Source organism: Geotrypetes seraphini, chromosome 2, assembly GCF_902459505.1.
Source record: "Geotrypetes seraphini chromosome 2, aGeoSer1.1, whole genome shotgun sequence".
In the NCBI taxonomy this organism is placed as follows: Eukaryota; Metazoa; Chordata; class Amphibia; order Gymnophiona; family Dermophiidae; genus Geotrypetes; species Geotrypetes seraphini.
Window position 1 is genome coordinate 529,331,574 of NC_047085.1, and position 22,371 is coordinate 529,353,944.

The following is a 22,371-nucleotide window of genomic DNA, read 5'->3' on the forward strand; positions in this document are numbered from 1 at the left end:
GAGGAAAAAGACAATTGGTCCGCCAGCACCGGCCTCCGAGAAGGACTGGACGAAGTCGAGGCCTCGGGATCCAAAGAGACCTGGGAGCGACAAGGAGAATAAGAGGTGGATGGTTCCTCATACTCCGGTCTCTGCGGAGGAGACATGTCCGATGAAGAGTACCCCAAACGTGGCTGCTTCTTCTGCGGGGAAACCTCCGAGTGCCTCGAGGAGTGCCTCGAGGAATGCCTGGACCGATGCCCCTCCCGGTGTCTGGAGGGGGATCTAGAATGACGATGCTTAGCATGGTCCCCCGACGCCTCTAGTGAGCAGATGGGACTCGAGGCCGTGGAGCGAAGAGGCAGGGAGATTCGACGCCTCTCGAGACACAGCCCAGGCCTGATAGGGAGTGCAGAAGAACTCTTCCTGCGACTTGCGATGCCCAGGGCTTTGATTACCCGAAGAGGTATGCCAGGCCTCTTCGAACGGAGGCGTGATGGGCTCTAAAGGGGGCATATCACTGAAGGAGGCCCGCCTCGAGGGACCGGCCGCCATACGTCGCTCCTCCTCGCCAAGCAGCGAGGTGGACCGGCGAGGAGGAGGAGGAGGGGGCGGTCCGCCTCCCGGGATCGGAACCGGGAGGTCACCCTGGATGGTGGCAATCAACCTGGGTCCCATGGTTTGCATGAGCTTGACAAATTGAGCTTCCAAAAGGGACCGCAACTGAAGCCGATATGGAGGGATCCGCACCGAAAGGGGGTCCTCCAGCACGGTCTTCGCGCTCCTTCGTGGCCGAGTGCTTTTGCTTCGAAGCTTTCGGCACCTTGATAACCACTGGTGGAATTGTAGAAGGCGGTACCTGAGCCTGAGAGACGGAAGGCACCGGCGCCGAAGATGGGGTCGTAACCGGGACAAACGAAGCCGGTTTCAGGAGACCCGGAGCAGCAGGAGCGGCGGCGGGCTTCGCATGGGAGGGTGAAGCACCAGCTGAGGTCGAAGCTGAAGGTTCTTGCACAGCTTCCATCTTGAACATCGACTCCCACAAAAAACAGCGACGCTTAAACGCCCTCGCTGTGAGTGTGGAACAAGGCCGGCACGATTTTGGGAAATGTTCCGGACCAAGACACTGCAGGCAGCGTCGATGCGGGTCCATCAGCGAAATCGCACGCTGGCACTTGCTACACTTTTTAAAACTGGTGATTGGCCGGGACATAGGCCGAAAAAGCTCCGCCGCAAGATCGAAGGAGCGGGGCCTGAGCCACGCGGCCGAGTCTCCGGAAGAAATTTTTTTTTTTTTTTAAAATGAAAAAACACATGAACAGATTAAAAGAAACTCAAAACCGCGGCTATGGAAGGCAAAAGAACGGGAGTTCAATCAGCGCAGGAACGAAGAAAGACTTCTCAGCTCCGCGGAAAGAAAAGAACTGAGGAGACACGCCCGGACCATCGGGCGGGAAGGCATTGGCGCATGCACGGTGCGGGCATCTCAAAACTTTCTGAGTTTCTTTCAAGCAAGACATGCTTGTGAGACTGTCCGTATCGGGGCTCTGTCGGATGACATCACCCACTAGTGAGAATACCTGCCTGCTTGTCCTGGGATAAAGAATTATTTTGTGTGTCTCCATCACATAGAATACATTCTGCTGAAACAAGGGAGATATATTTTTTTGGTTGCAGATCATCTGCCTTCAAATAAGCTATTCTTTGCTTTGAGACATTTATATGAGATTGCAGCATTTTGAAAACTGCTCAAGTTGCTTTTTTATGCAGGACTTTGGGATATAAACTCAAGAGTTTATTTTATTTTGCTGCCAGTTGTTTTAATGGTTGTTATGCTTTATGAATATGTCTGTGAGTGTGGTGCAGAGATTATAACTACATCCTCAGCACCCTATAGCTGTGGCCTAAAGGGCGAACAGAATGCTAGGAATGATAAAGAAGGGGATCACAAACAGATCGGAGAAGATTATCATGCCATTGTACTGGGCTATGGTGTGCCCTCACCTGGAGTACTGTGTCCAGCACTGGTCGCTGTACATGAAGAAGGACATGGTACTACTTGAAAGGGTCCAAAGAGCGACTAAGATGGTTAAGGGACTGGAGGAATTGCCGTACAACGAAAGATTAGAGAAACTGGGCCTCTTCTCCCTCGAACAGAGGAGATTGCGGGGGGACATGATCAAAACATTCAAGGTACTGAAGGGAATAGACTTGGTAGATAAAGGACAGGTTGTTCACCCTCTCCAAGGTAGGGAGAACGAGCGGGCACTCTCTAAAATTGAAAGGGGATAGATTCTGTACAAACATAAGGAGGTTCTTTTTCACCCAGAGCGTGGTAGAAAACTGGAACGCTCTTCCGGAGTCTGTCATAGGGGAAAACACCCTCCAGGGATTCAAGACAAAGTTAGACAAGTTTATGCTGAATCAGAATATACGCAGGTAGGGCTAGTCTCAGTTAGGGTGCTAGTCTTTGACCACAGGGTCACCGCGTGAGCGGACTGCTGGGCATGATGGACCACCGGTCTGACCCAGCAGCTGCAATTCTTATGTTCTTATGTACATTGCCCCTTGTGACCTTGCCAGCCACTTGGTACTCCATTGCCCAGGTACAATAGATAGAGTGTGAGCCCACTGGGACAGACAGGGAAAAATGCTTGTAAACTGTTCTGAGCTCCCCTGGGAGAACGGTATAGAAAATTGAACAAATAAATAAATATGAATTTTTTTACATTATACCCCTCTTAGACTGTAAGTGGATATAAATGACAATATCAACAAACTAAGGCAGATCTAAATATTTCTTAGTCAGACCTGAGGTAGGTAATGCAAGCTGTGGTCCTCTAAGATTAGGTGTTTGAGCCTTCCAAAAGGCTTAAAGTTCATACAAAATATGACTACCAAGTTTACCACTGGAAAGTTAAAAGTACATAAGAAGATAAGAATTGCCATACTGGGACAGACCAACAGTGGCCAACCCAAGTCCCTAGCTAGATCCCAAGTAATAAAATAGGAATAAGCAGTGGTAACTGCAAGAGACTCAGCAGTCTCATAAATATAGAACGATGATGGCAGATAAAGGCCAAATGACCAATCTAGTCTTCCCATCCGCAGTAACCATTATCTCTTCCTCTAAGAGATTCCACGTGACTATCCCAGGCTTTCTTGAAATCAGACACAGTCTCTGTCTCCACCACCTCTACCAGGAAACTGTTCCACGCATCTACCACCCTTTCTGTAAAAAAATATTTCCTTAGATTACTCCTGAGCCTATCATCTCTTAACTTCATCCTTTGCCCTCTCATTCCAGAGCTTCCTTTCAAATGAGAGACTCGGCTCATGTGCATTTACATCACGTAAACTTGTCAGCTGGAAATCAGCCATTATCAAACCCACTCTCAAAAAACCCTCCCTTGATCCTAATAAACCTGGCAACTATCGCCCAGTCTCCAACCTCCCAATTGTCTCCAAACTCCTAGAACGAATTGTACTCCACCGCCTACACCCTTTCATTGAAGAACAAGCTGCCCTATCCCCAGTCCAATCTGGCTTCCGTAAGGGCCACAGCACAGAATCAGTTCTCACTGATATCATCGACGACAGCTGGTCAATACTGGACAAAGGCAACGACGCCCTACTAGTCCTACTTGACCTTAGCGCTGCCTTCGACACAGTTGACCATCACCTACTCACATCTAGGCTCCACGACCTCGGAATCAAAGACACAGCCCTCCAATGGATCACCTCCTTCCTTCACCAAAGGACCCAAACAGTCCTACTAGGGACACATAAATCTAACCCTAAGCCTATCAAATATGGCGTTCCTCAAGGCGCCCTTCTATCCCCCCTTCTATTCAATCTCTACATCAAACCCGTCATCGATATAGCGCAAAAATATAAAATCAAAATCCACTCTTATGCAGATGACATCCAGCTGCTCCTCCCCTTAGGTGAAAATCGGCCATCCCAAATTGCTAACCTCGAACTCTGCCTCACTGACATGAAAACTTGGATGTCAAACAACAAGCTTCAACTTAACGCATCCAAAACCGAACTCCTATGGATCAGAAACAAAAACACCAAATACCTACGACCTACACTAACATGGGATTCCACTCGACTAACGGCAGCAGATCAAGTTCGCAGCCTAGGAGTAACCCTAGACGGACACCTATCCTTATCCAACCACATATCCCAAGTACCGTATTTTCACGCATATAACGCGCGCGTTATACGCGTTTTTACCTACCGCGCATACCCCTCGCGCGTTATATGCGTGAGCGCGGTATACGAAAGTTTTCAAACATAGTTCCCACCCCGCCCGACGCCCGATTCACCCCCCCAGCAGGACCACTCGCACCCCCACCCCGAACGACCACTCGCACGCGCTCCCACCCGCACCCGCATCCACGATCGGAGCAAGAGGGAGCCCAAGCCCTCTTGCCCGGCCGACTCCCCGACGTCCGATACATCCCCCCCCCCCCGGCAGGACCACTCGCACCCCCACCCCGAAGGACCGCCGACTTCCCGACAATATCGGGCCAGAAGGGAGCCCAAACCCTCCTGGCCACGGCGACCCCCTAACCCCACCCCGCACTACATTACGGGCAGGAGGGATCCCAGGCCCTCCTGCCCTCGACGCAAACCCCCCTCCCCCCCAACGACCGTCCCCCCCCAAGAACCTCCGACCGCCCCCCCAGCCGACCCGCGACCCCCCCTGGCCGACCCCCACGACCCCCCCACCCCCCTTCCCCGTACCTTTGGAAGTTGGCCGGACAGACGGGAGCCAAACCCGCCTGTCCGGCAGGCAGCCAACGAAGGAATGAGGCCGGATTGGCCCATCCGTCCTAAAGCTCCGCCTACTGGTGGGGCCTAAGGCGCGTGGGCCAATCAGAATAGGCCCTGGAGCCTTAGGTCCCACCTGGGGGCGCGGCCTGAGGCACATGGTCGGGTTGGGCCCATGTGCCTCAGGCCGCGCCCCCAGGTGGGACCTAAGGCTCCAGGGCCTATTCTGATTGGCCCACGCGCCTTAGGCCCCACCAGTAGGCGGAGCTTTAGGACGGATGGGCCAATCCGGCCTCATTCCTTCGTTGGCTGCCTGCCGGACAGGCGGGTTTGGCTCCCGTCTGTCCGGCCAACTTCCAAAGGTACGGGGAAGGGGGGTGGGGGGGTCGTGGGGGTCGCCAGGGGGGTCGCGGGTCGGCTGGGGGAGCGGTCGGAGGTTCTTGGGGGGGGCGGTCGTTGGGGGGGAGGGGGGTTTGCGTCGAGGGCAGGAGGGCCTGGGATCCCTCCTGCCCGTAATGTAGTGCGGGGTGGGGTTAGGGGGTCGCCGTGGCCAGGAGGGTTTGGGCTCCCTTCTGGCCCAACTACCAAAGGTACGGGGAAGGGGGGTGGGGGGGTCGTGGGGGTCGCCAGGGGGGGTCGCGGGTCGGCTGGGGGAGCGGTCGGAGGTTCTTGGGGGGGGGCGGTCGTTGGCGGGGAGGGGGGTTTGCGTCGAGGGCAGGAGGGCCTGGGATCCCTCCTGCCCGTAATGTAGTGCGGTGTGGGGGTAGGGGGTCGCCGTGGCCAGGAGGGTTTGGGCTCCCTCCTGGCCCGATATTGTCGGGGAGTCGGCGGTCCTTCGGGGTGGGGGTGCGAATGGTCCTGCCGGGGGGGGGGGATGAATCGGACGTCGGGGGGGGGTGAACGGAGAGTCGGGACAGCGCACGGAGAGGCGGGGCAGTGCACGGAAGTCAGGGGGGTGAACGGAGAGTCGGGACAGCGCACGGAAAGTCAGGGCAGTGCATGGAAGTCAGGGGGGGTGAACGGAGAGTCGGGACAGCGCACGGAGAGGCGGGGCAGTGCACGGAAGTCAGGGGGGGTGAACGGAGAGTCGGGACAGCGCACGGAGAGGCGGGGCAGTGCACGGAAGTCAGGGGGGTGAACGGAGAGTCGGGCAGCATGCGCGGTATAATCGTGAGCGCGTTATACCAAAGTTTTTGTGCTTATCATCGTGATTTCTGCGCGCTATACACGTGTGCGCGTTTTATACGGGTGCGTGTTATTTGCGTGAAAATACGGTAGTCTCCACCTCCTTCTACTACCTTCGCCAACTGAAAAGGATCAAACCCTACATCTCCAAACCAGACCTCGCCCAACTCCTATACGCATATGTCCTCTCCAGAATGGATTATTGTAACTCACTATTTAACGGACTAACCAAAAATAATATCAGACGCCTCCAACGGGTCCAAAATGCAGCCATCCGCCTCCTACACAACCTCAACTACCGCGATTCCATCTCCCCGGCACTCCATGCTGAACACTGGCTCCCAATTAGCCAACGCTGTACTTTCAAAGCCCTAACAATTGCCCACAAGAGAATCTACTCCACCACCCCCTCCTACATAAAATCCAAACTTCCCATCTACAACCCCACTCGCACCCTCCGCTCAAAGTCAGAGACACGCCTATGCGTCCCCCCCGGAAGATCCCTGCTCACAGAAACTGCCCACAAACGATCCTACAGCCACTTCATTCCACACCTCTGGAACCAACTTCCCCCCCCAACTTAGACAACAGAACTCATTACTAGCATTCCGTAAATCGGTAAAGACCCTCCTCTTCAATTAAAGATCTCCTCTGTCTCTCCCCCCCTTAAGCCCCACCCTCCACTCTCCTTTCTCCCTCCCGAAATTCCAGTATGACCCTCTCTTACTCTATCCACTAAAAATTTGCATCCATATGCTTATAACTCTCCGTAAATTAAACTACGGTATTTCCCCCTTCTCTCTCTCTGCTTAATCTCCCTGTATTCAATTCTCTCTAAAAACTATAAATCCAACCACTAAACCTGTTGTACTACTTATATGTCTAGTTACTCCGCACTGTGTATGTTCATTTGTAAACCGTTCTGAGCTATTGGGAGGACGGGATAAAAATCTAAATAAATAAATAAATAAATAAAATAAACGTAGGTATTAGAACAATTGCTTATGCCTACTACTTATGCGGAATTTAGGAAACACCTAAAACATATTTGTTCCAGAAGTATTTAGGCAACTTACCTATACAATCTTATTCTACAATAACTGATCTCTAGAGTTTTAATCACTAGTTTTTAACTTTGTTAATTCTACTCAATTTGTAGCATCTTTTAATCATTGTAAACCACATAGAACTTCACGATTATTATTATTATATCTCCCCTCTCCCGCCTTTGCTCCAAAGTATGCAGATTGAGATCTTTAAGTCTGTCCCCATACGCCTTATAATGAAGACCACACACCATTTTAGTAGCCTTCCTCTGGACCGATGCCATCCTTTTTATATCTTTTTGAAGGTGCGGCCTCCAGAATTGTACACAATATTCTAAATGAAGTCTCACCAGTCTTATACAGAGGCATCATACCTCCTTTTTCCTACTGACCATACCTCTCCCTATGCACCTTAAGGTTGCTGTGGGAACTAAACAGCAGCTATTTTCAACAGCAATCTGCTCCTGCCTCGGTAAACCTCTGGTCCACCAGGGTGTCAATGATAGCCTGTGGATGGGTTCAGTGGGTGGGAGGGAGGCGGGATGGAGCAGAGCCAGTTGGGACTGGATGCAGGAGGGATCGCTCTTGCCCCTACTCACAGTTCTGGAAGGGGGGCAAGGTGGTGAAGAGCCTTTTCTTGGCCCAAAAATCTCAGTTTATATTTGAATATATATGGTATGCTTATTTGTGAGCTGGTTATCCTTTCATCAGAGACCGCCACCACAACAAAGCTAGAAACAACCTTAGATACAGTAGAAAAATGGATGATGGATCACAAACTAAAACTAAACTCAGAAAAAACAAAATTCCTTTTGCTCGAAAAGGCCCAAACTCCTACCATCACCGAACTGAAAATCAAAAATACCAAATACCCAATACAACACGAACTAAAACTCCTCGGAGTTACGATAGACAGATGTTGCACAATGCAGTCCCAGATCAACAAGACGACCCAGAAAGCTTTTCTAACCATGAGAAATCTACGTAAAATCAGAAAATTCTTCAACCAAGCACAATTCAGACTAATCGTCCAATCCCTAGTCTTAGGTCTGCTGGATTATTGCAACTCCCTATATCTTCCTTGTCCAGCCACCATGATAAAACAACTCCAGACCATACAAAACACCGCCCTCAGACTGATCTATTCACTTAGAAAATACGATCACTTAACAACTGCCTTCTTAGACTCTCACTGGCTACCCATACAAGCACGAATTCAATTTAAATTCCACTGCCTAGTATTCAAAGCGTTACACGGCTCTTCCCCCTCCTATCTAAACAACCGCTTAAACCAGATCTCCACCTCAAGACACAGAAGAACCTCGAACCCTTTCGCCTTCCCTCCACTCAAAGGCACACAACGCAAGAAAATGTTTGACAACCTTCTGGCAACACAAGCAGCAAAACTCAACCATTCCATCTCCAATCTGATGGCAATATCAGACAACTTCAAAACATTCCGAAAAGAAATCAAAACCCTGCTTTTCAAAAAATACATCCAAATATCTTAACCCCTCCTCTCTTACCTCCAGAAGATTCACCTACCTCCAGATAATTCTCCCCCAAATTAACCACCTAAACACCTTCCATAGTAAACAAACCCCAAAAATAGATTGTAATCTTACCCTCTCTAACTGTATTCCATTTGTCTCTTTCTCACAGTTCTGCACTGTCAGTTTAATATCCATCCCTTAAGTTCCCATAGGATTCTATCCAGCTATCTCCCTATGTTTAAAAAAAAACAACAAAAAACTGTATCTTCACTGGAAAATGTCCAGACAAATCTTTTGTAATCCGCCTTGAACTGCAAGGTATAGGCGGAATAGAAATCCGTAATGTAATGTAATGTAATGTAATGACACAACTGGAATTGATACTATTTCAGAATCTGCCAGGTACTTGTGCCCTGGATTGGCCACTCTTGGAAAATGGATCCTGGTCTAACCCAGCAGGACTATTCTTATGTTCTAATACAGGGCCTCCTCTAGAAACATAGAAAATGACGGCAGAAAAGGGCTATAGCCCACCAAGTCTGCCCATTCCAGATACCCGCCCCTCTGAATTCACCCCCTTAGAGATCCCACGTGAGTATCCCATTTTCTCTTAAAATCTGACATGCTGCTGGCCTCAATCACCTGCAGTGGGAGTTTGTTCCAATGATCCACCACTCTTTCGGTGAAGAAGTACCTTCTGGAGTCGCTATGAAACTTCCCTCCCCTGATTTTCAGCGGATGCCCTCTGGTGGTCGAGGGTCCCATGAGGCAGAAGACATCATCTTGTTTCCTTTGTTCTTAAACTGGAGTCTAATTATGCCATGTCTTACAAATAATTTTAAACCCTTCTTTATCGGCCACATAATTTTGGCAGATTTGGCAGTCTTTCATGTGTTTTTTCAGTTGATGCTTTCCTGGATTCAATCTGGGGATTGCTTTAAATTTGATTGAAGATGGAATGAAGATTTTAATTTGCTTATTTTCACTATCACCATACTTACATCTTCCTAAATATTCCTTCCACTACTCTTTTCCCTGCCTGCCATGCTGTCCCTTTGCCCCATCCCCATACTTTGTCTTCTCATTACAATTCCATTTCACTGCTCTTATTTCTACAAATAATCCACCAATAAACCACTTTAACTCATCCTGTTACTGTCCTTGGACAGTAACTTAAATTCTCAAATTGATCTCTTCTGATTGGTGTTGAACAACTCATGCAGCCTGTTCTTCCGAATATTCAATAAATCCCTCCTTATGCCAACAATAATTTCTAGAGCTGTGGCATTCACCACAGGAGAGAATTTCTCAGTCTTCTCTTAAATCAATGTACAGTCAGTCTGACCAAGCATCAGTAATTATGCTAAAAACTGCAAATACATACATTGAAACATATGGACTACTAAATGCCCGTCTTTGCCTTTCCAGGAGCTCTACTATATAGGATTTTGTTTGTAAAAAGAAGATAGCAACCACTCAAGTTTAAGGTCCCTACCTTTGTACATCATAGTTTGCATTGAAGAGACTGCCCTGCCACAGGCTTGTAATCTCTTCAGACTCCTTTTCTGTTGGGTTTCCTGAGACTGTAGCAAAGATCATCAATGTCTTCCCCTTTTTGGTCATTTTCAGGAGATTTTCAGGATTACTAGGATCCAGCTTGGAGAAGTCTATAGGTACAGATGGCCTTTTGTGCTCTGGAAGATCACCTTCTTCTATGTCATCATCTTTCTGTGTTGGAAAAAAAACCACCCATAATAATTCACTAAAATGCTAACATTTCACATAATACTATACCTCTTCCCATCACAAACATTCTGGACATATTTAGGACCACAGTTTGGGATAAGCTACTGGTACAAACATCTACAGAGATAGAGTAAAACCCCAGAAGATAATTGATCAAAATGCTCCAACACGCATTTGAGGGTAGCAAGCTCCATCACTCAATGTTCACCAATGTATCAGGGAAAAAAGGCTTTGACTTGTACTCCTGGGGAGACATCTGCAAAAACAGTCCTGAGAAAAAAAAAATTTTAAGTGAAGGAACAGGAGGCAATGTTCTGATGTGGATTGGGAATTGGTTATAGAACAGAAATAGGGCAAAATGGCCATTTTTTTTCAATAGAGAAGGATGAATAGTGGAGTGCCGCAGGGATCTATAATGGGACCGATGCTATTTAACATTTATTAATGATCTGGAAATTGGGACAGGTGAGGTGATTAAATTTACCGATGATACTAAATTGTTCAAAGTTGTTAAAACGCACACAAACTGTGAAAAACTGGAGGAAGACCTTAGGAAACTAGAAAATTGGGCATCCAAAAGGCAGATGAAATTTAATGTGGACAAATGCAAAGTTATGCACATTAGAAAAATATAATCCATATCATAGTTACCAGATGATAGGGTCTACTTTAGAGGACAGCACCCAAGAAAAAGATCTAGGTGTCATTGAACACAATACACTGAAGTATTCCACTTAATGTGGAGAAACAGCCAAAAAAGCAAATAGGATGCTAAGAATTATTAGGAAATAGATGATAAATAAGACCAAAATTATTATAATGCATCTATTGTTTCATGGTGGAACTTCACCTTCAGTATTGCATTCAATTCTGGACACTGAATATCAAAAAAACATAAAGAATTAGAAAAGGTTCAAATAGCAGTTACTTACCATAACAGGTGTTATCCAGGGACAGCAGGCAGATATTCTCAACATATGGGTGACGTCAACCACGGAGCCCCGATGCGGATAGCTTCATAAGCAGACTTGTTGAAGAACTTTTAGAAAGTTTGTGACTACCACCCGAAGTAGGGCGCGCGTTTCCTCAGTTCAGATAGCTAGCTAAGAAGACAACCAAGGGAGGTGGGTGGGTTGTGAGACTGAGACGGGACATGATCAAAACATTCAAGATAATGAAAGGAATAGACTTAGTAGATAAGGACAGACTGTTCACCCTCTCCAAGGTAGAGAGAACGAGAGGGCACTCTTTAAAGTTGAAAGGGGATAGATTCCGTACAAACTTAAGGAAGTTCTTCTTCACCCAGAGAGTGGTGGAAAACTGGAACGCTCTTCCTGAGGCTGTTATAGGGAAAAACACCCTCCAGGGATTCAACACAAAGTTAGACAAGTTCATGCTGAACCGGAACGTACGCAGGTAGGGCTGGTCTCGGTTAAGGCACTGGTCTTTGGCCTAGGGGCCGCTGCATGAGCGGACTGCTGGGCACGATGGACCACTGGTCTGACCCAGCAGCGGCAATTCTTAAGTTACGTAAGTAACTGTGCTTTATCCCAGGTCAAGCAGGCAGCATATTCTCACATATGGATGACCTCCAAGCTAACCAGAATGGGATGGTGGGAGTGTTGGCAATTCAGGAGAATAAATTTTGTAATACTGCCTGACCAAAGTGGCCATCCCTTCTGGAAAAAGAATCCAGATAATAATGAGAGGTGAATGTATGAACCGAGGACTAAGTGGCAACTTTGCAGATTTTCTCAATAGGAGTAGATCTAAGGAAAGCTACAGATGCCACTATAGCTCTAACTTTATGGGCTGTGACTTGACCCTCTAGATGCAGTCCAGCCTGAGCATAGCAGAAAGAGATGCAAGCAGCCAACCAGTTGGAGATTGTTCTCTTGGAAACTGGATGTCCCAACTTGTTTGGATCAAAAGAGACAAAAAGTTGAGGAGCAGATCTGTGTGGCTTAGTCCTTTGCAAATAGAAAGCCAAAGCACGCTTACAGTCCAGAGTATGAAGAGCTGTTTCTTCAGGGTGAGAATGAGGCTTTGGAAAAAAAACACTGGAAGTACAATGGATTGATGATGAAATTCTAAAACCACTTTAGGTAAGAATTTAAGATGAGTACGGAGGACCACCTTGCCATGATAGAATCCTGTGAAAAGTGGGTCCGTTACTAAAGCTTTTAGCTCACCGACTCTGTGAGCAGACGTGAGAGCAATGAGAAAGACCACTCTCCAAGTGAGATATTTCAGATGAGCTGAAGACATTGATTTAAATGGAGGCTTCATCAACTGAGCAAGAACAACATTGAGATCCCAAACCACTGGAGGCAGTTTGAGAGGTGGTTTGACATTGAAAAGTCCTTTCATAAATCTGGAAACCACAGGATGAACAGAGAGGGGTTTCCCTTCTATAATAATAATAACTTTATTTTTGTATACCCCAATACCACAAGCAGTTCAGAGCGTTTACAGAGGAAGAGACAGTACATATACAGCGATATTACAGAGAATATTGTCAAGTACATTAGTAACAAATTTCAATTACATTAGTAAGCCGAGAGGTTAGGTATAAGCGGAAATATGTCAGAGATACAAGTATTTCAGTGATATAACAAGGTAGAAAGGAGCAGAGAAATTTATCAAAGAGATAGGTTTTAATTGATTTCCTGAAGGATTGGTAGGAGGGTGCACTTGAAATGAGGGTGGTTAGACATTTATTCCATTTGCCAGCTTGGAATGACAGTATTCTATTAAGGAATCTCTTGTAGACACAGCCCTTCAGGGAGGGGAAGGCAAACAGATAGGCACTATGGCCCAGATTCTCTAAAAGTGCGTCCCGATTTTAGGCAGCTGTAGGCGTCCTACAGCTGTCTAATCAGCCAATCGGGATGCACGTTTTTTAAAAAAACAAAATGCTCCCCAGGCAGGCCGCCTATATTGAAGGCGAGGCCCTGATTCTGTATAGGACGCCCGGGAGAGGCGTCCTATTCAGAATCGGCCTAAACTAAACCCCGATTCTGTAACCGGCGTCCATGTTACAGACGCGGGTTAGAGAATCGGGTTAGATTAGACACGGCCCGCTACACTTATCGCGGCAAGGAATCTCTCTGCCGCTATAAGTATAGCGGGCCGCGGCCTGTCCGATCGGATGCCCCCCCCCGACACTACCGACCGACCGCCCCCCCCGACACTACTGACCGCCCCCCCCCGACACTACTGATGCTGGCAGGAGTGTCCAATCCCTCCTGCCCGAAGACGGCACCCCCCCCTCCTGCCCGAAGACGGCACACCACCCCCCGGCGCTAACAACCCCCAAATTAACCTGTTCTTCGGGCCAGACGGTTCTTTCCCGTCTAGCTGGTAAGCCCGCCTCGTCGAAATGAGGCGGGCTCGCCCCTTCCCGGCCCATCCCGCCGAAGCCTAAGGCCTGATTGGCCCAGGCTCTAGAAGCCTGGACCAATCAGGCCTTAGGCATAGCGGGTCCGCCCATCCCCACTTGGCCAATCAGACCTTAGATTTAGTGGGGATGGGCGGACCCGCTATGCCTAAGGCCTGATTGGTCCAGGCTTCTAGAGCCTGGGCCAATCAGGCCTTAGGCTTCGGCGGGATGGGCCGGGAAGGGGCGGGCCCGCCTCATTTCGACGAGGCGGGCTTACCGGCTAGACGGGAAAGAACCGTCTGGCCTGAAGAACAGGTTAGTTTGGGGGTTGTTAGCGCCGGGGGGTGGTGCGCCGTCTTCGGGCAGGAGGGGGGGGGGTGCGCCGTCTTCGGGCAGGAGGGATTGGACACTCTCCTGCCAGCATCAGTAGTGTCGGGGGGGGGCGGTCGGTAGTGTCGGGGGGGGCGGTCGGTCGGTAGTGTCGGGGTGGGAGGGAGATCGGTAATGTCGGGGGGGGGGGGCGGCGGCATCCGATCGGACAGGCCGCGGCCCGCTATACTTATAGCGGCAGAGAGATCCCTTGCCGCGATAAGTATAGCAGCTGCATCTACTTACAATGTAGACCAGCATTTTGCTGGCCTACATTTTTAAGGTTTATTCCTCTACTAGGGAGACGCGTAGGGCCACCTAGGTTCGCCTAAGGCCCTTAGGCGAGCTTAGGCGTCTTGCGGGTCTCCCTAGGCTCCCGGAGGTGCCTTCAGGCCTGCCTGGGGAGCATTTTTTTTTTTAAACGTGCATCCCGATTGGCTGATTAGACAGCTGTAAGACGCCTACAGCTGCCTAAAATCGGGACGCACTTTTTGAGAATCTGGGCCTATATGTGCAAGTGGTGCCCGGAAACACAAAATGGCGCAACAGGTAAATCGGGGATGAACCTGTTAAGGTTTTGAAGCAAAGGCAGGCGAACTTGAAGATGACCCTTGCCTCCATTGGCAACCAGTGAAGTTTTCTGTAGAACGGGCTTACATGATCCGACTTTTTGAGACCATAAATGAGATGGATGGCAGTAATCTAAGGTGCTTAAGATTAGAGACTGAACCAGCAATCGAAAGATGAGAAAGTCAAAATAGTGTTTGATGGTACGGAGTTTCCAGAGGGTGCAAAAGCATTTTTTAACCTGAGCATTGGTATGGTCTTCAAAAGTCAGGCATCGGTCCAGGATGACTCCAAGGATTTTAATGGTGGAATTGATTGGGTAAGTTAGCCCGTTTAATTTCAGAGAGGTATCCGTTAGTTTGTGGTTGGGATTTGCCAGGAAAAGCTTAGTTTTTTCTGGGTTTAATTTTAGTTTGAATTGTGTAGTCCATTGTTCTACCATGGTGAGAACAGATGGGGTGAGTTGTTCAGTCTCTTGTGTCAGTAGGGTTATGGGGATGATAATTGTAATGTCATCTGCATATGTATGATTTCAATTTTAAGTCAGATAACATATGTCCCAGTGATGTCATGTAGATGTTGAACAGAGGAGAGAGAGGGGAGCCCTGTGGAACTCTGCAGGGGTTACACCAAGGTTGGGAAAAGGTTCCATTGCTGTGGAGCGTGGAGCATGAGAGCACTGCTCGCGGCCCCCCCCCCTCCCCCGCAGGGGATCCTGCTTAAAAGACTGCAGAGCCGACCGAAACCAGCACTCTATCGGGGCCCAGCACCGAAGTGTGAGAGCATTGCTCCGCCCCCCCCCCGAGCCAGTAGGGGATCCTGCTTAAAAGACTGCAGAGCCAACGGCACGCTGCCGTTCGGCGCGCCTTTGCAAAGCGACTTCGCAAAGAGACACAGGATGCCGAACAACACAACGCTCCCAATAGAAGACATACCGACATACGCTCAAGAAAACCCAATCGCAACACCACCAGAAGAGCAGAAAGGTAAGGAGACAACTTATGCTCTTCCCCGTTCAAGTCCCAATCTCAAAACTAAAACCCACCTCAGGCTCAACACCGCAAATCCTCCTCCACATTTGCACTCACAATAAGAGCACAGTGGAATCCCAACCAATAAGAGCTCCATTGCACTACAAACAAAGCTCCTATATCGCATACCAACCAACCCTTTAGCTCTAGCCCTTCTAAAGGACCTCCCCACCAGCACACAGATACATCTTGAAGAAGAACCGACCCCCACATACAATCAAAAAATGACATCCTGCACAAAAAAACTCCTGCTCGCCCTCCTAGTACTCTTCCTGCTCCTAACAAAATGGAAAACATCTGGATACCACATCTCCCCCATCCCAATTCTGACAAAGACCAACAGACACATCCAACCTTCAAGAAAACCCCAACCATCCAGAAATCTGATAGACTGTTCAACGATCCCTTATAAAAGCATCCCCCCAGTTGGAGAAAAAGGCCACCTCCCAAGCCAAGAACAACATCCCACAACACCCATCCTCAACCAAGAAGCCTCCTCCATCCAAAATGGGCCCACAATCTCAATACAATTTACACCTCAATAGCCTGTGCATATATGAACATAAGATCGATATGCCCTAAGGCAGACCTAATAAATGACTGGATAATTAAAGAACAACTGGGCTGCCTATTCTTAGCTGAAACCTGGCTAACATCTGACTCAGACCCTTGCATAACAGAATTCTGCCCTAAGGGATATAAAGTAGAGCTAGTCTGCAGAGAAAAAAAGCGAGGGGGAGGATTAGCAATTCTAGCTAAAAACATTCTCAACATAAAAGTCCTAGAAAAACACACTACACCCGATCTAGATCTACTAGCCTGCCAAATATCTGGCGATACACTCAAAGAAACCATAACCTGTGTTCTCTGCTATATAGCACCAGGAAAATGGAGTGCTACAAAATATACGCTTGAAGACTTCATCTTCCAGAATTCACTAACATCAACTTGCAATCTACTACTAGGAGACATCAACCTCCACCTTGAAGACCATACCTCCAATCAAACTGAAAGCCTCAAAACACTATCCTACCAAATACTCAACCCCCAACCCACACACGAAAAAGGCCACCAACTAGATATTGCTGCATTCATGACCCAACAACCTCACACACCTGAAATCCACATCTCAAACGGATCCTGGAACCCCTCCCTCTGGTCAGATCATTATAAATACACCTTCAATATCAACTGGGCTCAATGCAATTATAAACACAAACCCCACAAATCCCCCATTAAAATCCGTCCAAAAATTGAACCAACCACATTCTGGGACAAAGCTGATCCCACAATCGAATCCATAGACCCCAAAGAATTCATACCGCAATGGCAAACATTAAGTGAAACAATTCTAAATGAGCTAGCTCCAATAAAATCAAAACACAAAATCTGCAGACAATCAGACAAATGGTTCGACGCCGAACTTCTCCAACTCAAAAGGCACTGCAGACAAATGGAAAGAAACTGGAAAAAAAATAACCAAGATCAATCTAAAATAGCATGGAGAAGTCTAATCAAACAATACAAGACCAAACACAAGGAAAAAAGAAAAGATTACTACTCCAAGCTGGTAGACATGGAGTCTATAAACTCAAAAAAACTTTTCAATCTAGTAAAAAACCTCACTGACACCAAACCTTACCTAGCAGTTCAAGGAAAGCATCCACCAACAGCCACTCAACTCGCAGACCACTTCAAAAACAAGATTACAACAATCAGGACTATCTTCAATAACACACGCCCCCACTTCGATGAAATAATAAAAAATCCCTCAATAGGAGAAGCCATTGCAGCAGACAGGATATGGACCGAATTCCCTACAGTAAACTGGACAGACATGAATAGACTCTACAAGAAATACTGTCAAGCCTCATGCGACCTGAACTCCTGTCCCTCATATCTGATAATTAACGCCACCCCCAAATTTAGGGCCAGCCTCATGCAATGGATCCAAATTACACTCACTGAAGGTCAATTCCCGCAGCACCTAGGAGAAATCATAATCACTCCAATTATGAAGGATCACAAAGGCCTAATAGATAACCTAATAGATAGCTAACTATAGACCCATCGCCTCAATACCAATATATGTCAAACTTATAGAAGGACTAGTTGCACAATACCTCACAAATTACCTAGAAGACCACAATCTTCTCCACCTCTCTCAATCGGGGTTCAGATCCAACCACAGCACGGAGACTTTACTAGCAACCCTACTAGACACAGCCCGACAGCACCTCAGCAAAGGCAGAAGGATGCTGATAATTCAACTCGATCTATCTGCAGCATTCGATCTGGTTGACCACACCATCCTACTACAGACACTAGAAGCCATAGGGATTTCAGGCAGGGCAGTGTTCTCCCCAGGGCCTTACAGCCGGGTGCTGCGCCCGGCTGATTTAGATGACCGCCCAGCTAATCCTGCTGCTGCTGCTGCTCCTTCCCAGGCTGACTCACCGCCGAAAATTTTGTTTGACACCAGCCTTTTTTTTTTTTTTGGCCAGCATGCTTTTACTTGCTTCGGGCCTTCCTGTTGCTGGGTCCTGCCTAATTTCTGTTTCTGTGAAGGCAGGACCCGGCAGCGAGGAAGGCCCGAAGCAAGTAAAAGCAGTAAGTTGTAAGCTTCCCTCCGGGGCTCTGTGTGCATGCCGACTTCCCTTCTCTTCCCTCCCCCCAACGGGACGCAACTTCCGGTTTCGGAGAGAAGGGAAGCCAGCACGCACATAGAGCCCCGGAGGGAAGCTTACAACTTACTGCTTTTACTTGCTTCGGGCCTTCCTCGCTGCCGGGTTCTGCCTTCACGGAAACAGAAAGTAGGCAGGTCCCGGCAAAGAGGAAGGCCCGAAGCAAGTAAAAGCAGCAAGTTGTAAGCTTCCCTCCATCGCTGATCTTTGAAAGATAGGTCAGCGATGGAGGGAAGCTTACAACTTGCCTAGCGACTACCGGGTTTGTGAGCTGGGAAGGATGGGAAGAGAAAGCACAGTTACTTACCGTAACAGGTGTTATCCAGGGACAGCAGGCAGATATTCTTAACGTATGGGTGACGTCACCGACGGAGCCCCGGTACGGACCTTTTTAACTAGAAAGTTCTAGTTGGCCGCACCGCGCATGCGCGGGTGCCTTCCCGCCCGACGGAGGAGTGCGTGGTCTCCAGTTAAGATAAGCCAGCTAAGAAGCCAACCCGGGGAGGTGGGTGGGTCGTAAGAATATCTGCCTGATGTCCCTGGATAACACCTGTTACGGTAAGTAACTGTGCTTTATCCCAGGACAAGCAGGCAGCATATTCTTAACGTATGGGTGACCTCCAAGCTAACAGAGAGGGAGGGGGGATGGTTGGCCATTAGGAAAATAAATTTTGTAACACAGATTGGCCGAAATGTCCATCCCGTCTGGAGAAGGTATCCAGACAGTAGTGAGTAGTGAACGTGTGAACTGAAGACCAAGTGGCCGCCTTGCAGATTTCCTCAATAGGCGTGGAACGGAGGAAAGCCACAGAAGCAGCCATAGCTCTGACCCTGTGGGCCGTGACAGCTCCTTCCAGTGACAGGCCGGCCCGAGCATAACAGAACGCAATACAGGCAGCAAGCCAATTGGACAGCGTTCGTTTAGAGACAGGACGACCCAGACGGTTGGGATCGAAGGTCAGAAAAAGTTGAGGAGAGGATCGGTGAGCCCTGGTACGGTCAAGGTAGTAAGCAAGGGCACGTTTACAATCCAGTGTGTGTAACGCCTGTTCTCCAGGATGAGAATGGGGTTTCGGGAAGAAGACAGGCAATACAATAGATTGGTTGAGGTGAAAAGCCGAAACCACCTTGGGAAGGAATTTAGGATGCGTACGCAGAACCACCTTGTCATGGTGAAAAACAGTGAACGGTGGATCGGCGACCAGTGCATGCAGCTCACTGACCCTCCTGGCAGAGGTGATGGCAATGAGGAAAAGCACCTTCCATGTGAGAAGTTTGAGCGAAGTAGTAGCAAGAGGCTCAAAAGGAGGTTTCATGAGGGCTGACAAAACCACATTTAGGTCCCAGACGACAGGAGGAGGCTGTAGAGGTGGTTTGATGTTGAAGAGGCCTCTCATGAAGCGGGAAACCAGAGGGTGAGCCGTGAGAGGTTTTCCGAGGATAGACTCATGAAACGCAGTGATGGCACTGAGGTGGACTCTGATTGAGGTAGACTTGAGACCAGCATCGGACAGAGAGAGCAGATAGTCCAGAATGGTCTCTACCGCCAATGAGGTGGGATTGTGATGATGCAGGAGGCACCAAGAGGAAAACCGGGTCCACTTCTGATGGTAACATTGGAGCGTGGAGGGTTTCCTGGAGGCATCCAGAATGCGACGGACAGGCTGAGACAGGGTATCTGGAGAGGTCAGCCCGAGAGAAACCAAGCAGTCAGGTGGAGGGAAGACAGATTGGGGTGCAGTAGAGACTGATGCTGCTGTGTAAGCAGAGTAGGAAACACAGGAAGAGGAATGGGCTCCCTGGAGCTGAGCTGGAGCAGGAGGGAGAACCAGTGCTGTCGGGGCCACCGGGGGGCGATGAGAATCATGGTGGCCCTGTCCTTGCGGAGCTTGAACAAGGTCCGCGACATCAGAGGGAGTGGAGGAAAGGCATAGAGGAACCGATCCGTCCAGTCGAGTAGGAATGCATCTGGGGTCAGACGATGCGGAGAGAAGAGTCTGGAACAGAACTGGGGCAGCTGATGGTTGTGAGGAGCTGCAAATAGGTCCACTTGCGGGGTGCCCCAGCGAGCAAAGATGGAGTGGAGAGTAGGAGGGTCCAGGGTCCACTCGTGAGGTTGCAGGATGCGGCTGAGCTGGTCGGCCAGGGAGTTCTGTTCGCCCTGGATATAGACAGCCCTGAGGGACAGATTGTGGGCTATGGCCCAGGTCCAGATTCGGAGGGCCTCCTGACAAAGGGGACGAGATCCGGTGCCGCCTTGCTTGTTGATGTAGTACATGGCGACTTGGTTGTCCGTGCACAGGAGAAGAACCTGAGGGTAGAGGAGATGCTGGAAAGCCTTGAGAGCATAAAACATGGCTCTGAGCTCCAGGAAGTTGATGTGATGTTGACGCTCCTGAGGGGTCCAAAGTCCCTGGGTGCGGAGATCGCCCAAGTGGGCCCCCCATGCATAGGGGGAAGCATCCGTGGTTATGACCATGGAATGAGGAGGCGGATGGAAGAGAAGTCCCCTGGAGAGATTTGAGGAGTTCAACCACCATTGAAGAGATTGCTGAAGAGACGATGTCACAGAGATGGGATGAGAAAGAAGATTCGTGGTCTGTGACCATTGGTTGGCAAGGGTCCATTGAGGTATCCTGAGGTGGAGTCGTGCCAGAGGAGTCACATGGACTGTTGAGGCCATGTGGCCTAGAAGGACCATCATCTGGCGAGCAGGGATGGATGGATGAAGGAGCACCTGCCGGCAAAGGTGAAGTAGCGTCCGGTGCCGGTCGGCCGGAAGGAACGCCCTCATCTGATTGGTATCGAGAACTGCTCCGATGAACTGCAGGCGCTGCGTAGGAAGCAGATGTGACTTGGGATAATTGATCTTGAACCCCAAGAGATGGAGGAAAGAGATGGTTTGATGAGTGGCTTGCAGCACAAGCGGAGATGTAGGTGCTTTCACCAACCAATCGTCCAAGTATGGGAACACTTGTAGGTTGTGGGACCTGAGAAAAGCCGCTACCACAATCAGGCACTTGGTGAACACCCTGGGTGATGATGCGAGACCAAAGGGCAGCACCTTGTACTGATAGTGGTGATTTTGTATCTGGAATCGGAGGTAGCGACACGAAGCCTGATGGATTGGGATGTGAGTGTAGGCCTCCTTGAGGTCCAGGGAACATAGCCAGTCGTGTTGAGATAGAAGAGGATAAAGCGTGGCCAGGGAGAGCATTCTGAACTTTTCTTTGACCAAACACTTGTTGAGGTTCCTGAGGTCTAAGATGGGACGAAGATCTCCCGTTTTCTTGGGTACCAGGAAGTAGCGGGAGTAAAATCCCTGACCCCTTTGGTCTGGAGGAACTTCTTCGATGGCATTGAGGAGGAGGAGGGATTGGACCTCCCTGAGGAGGAGAGGAGTTTGGGAGGAGTGAGAAGCAGACTCTACGGGAGGATGATCTATGGGAAGAGTCTGGAACCTTAGTGAGTATCCGTGGCGGATGATGTTGAGAACCCACAGGTCTGATGTGATGGCCTCCCAGCGTTGGAGAAAGATGGTGAGGCGGCCTCCGATAGGTTGAGGAAGAGGCATCGAAGGGTGGAGACTGGCTATGCCCTGGAGAAAGGAGTCAAAAGGGCTGAGGAGGTTTAGTCTGAGGGAGAGGCTTGGTCGCCTGGTGAGACTGAGAGCGAGCCTGAGTGTGCTGTTGTTGGCGAGGACGGCAAGATTGCTGCTGAGGAGGATTCAGCGGCCTGGCAGAGAATCGACGTTGATAAGAGGACTGAGGCCTGTATGGTTGTGCCGGTGGAGTTTTCTTTTTGGGTTTAATGAGGGTGTCCCATCTGGTCTCATGAGCCGAAAGTTTTTGTGTTGTGGTATCAAGAGACTCCCCAAAAAGTTCGTCACCAAGACAGGGCGCGTTGGCGAGACGGTCCTGGTGGTTTACATCAAGGTCAGACACCCTCAGCCAGGCTAGGCGTCACATGGCCACAGCCAGTGCGGAGGCTCGTGAAGTAAGCTCAAAGGAGTCGTAAATCGAGCGCACCATAAACTTTCTGAGCTGAAGGAGGTTGGAAATCTGCTGTTGGAAGAGTGGGACCTTACGCTCAGGTATATATTTTTCT

The 22,371-nt window shown here is 49.1% G+C and overlaps 1 protein-coding gene across 2 annotated transcripts in view; it reads right to left on the bottom strand.

The window, feature by feature from the left end:
- MESD (mesoderm development LRP chaperone) overlaps positions 1-22,371 on the bottom strand; it is a 70,897-nt gene that overhangs the window by 9,585 nt on the left and 38,941 nt on the right. The window contains exons 2-3 of one of the 2 annotated variants that reach the window (XM_033932762.1): positions 11,164-11,334; positions 9,981-10,213 (exon numbers count right to left, since the gene is read on the bottom strand). In XM_033932762.1, coding sequence (XP_033788653.1) covers positions 9,981-10,213; positions 11,164-11,208 — 278 coding nt within the window. In that variant the 5' untranslated portion in view covers positions 11,209-11,334. The remainder of the gene's footprint in view (positions 1-9,980; positions 10,214-11,163; positions 11,335-22,371) is intronic. The other variant, XM_033932761.1, reaches the window with a different exon arrangement.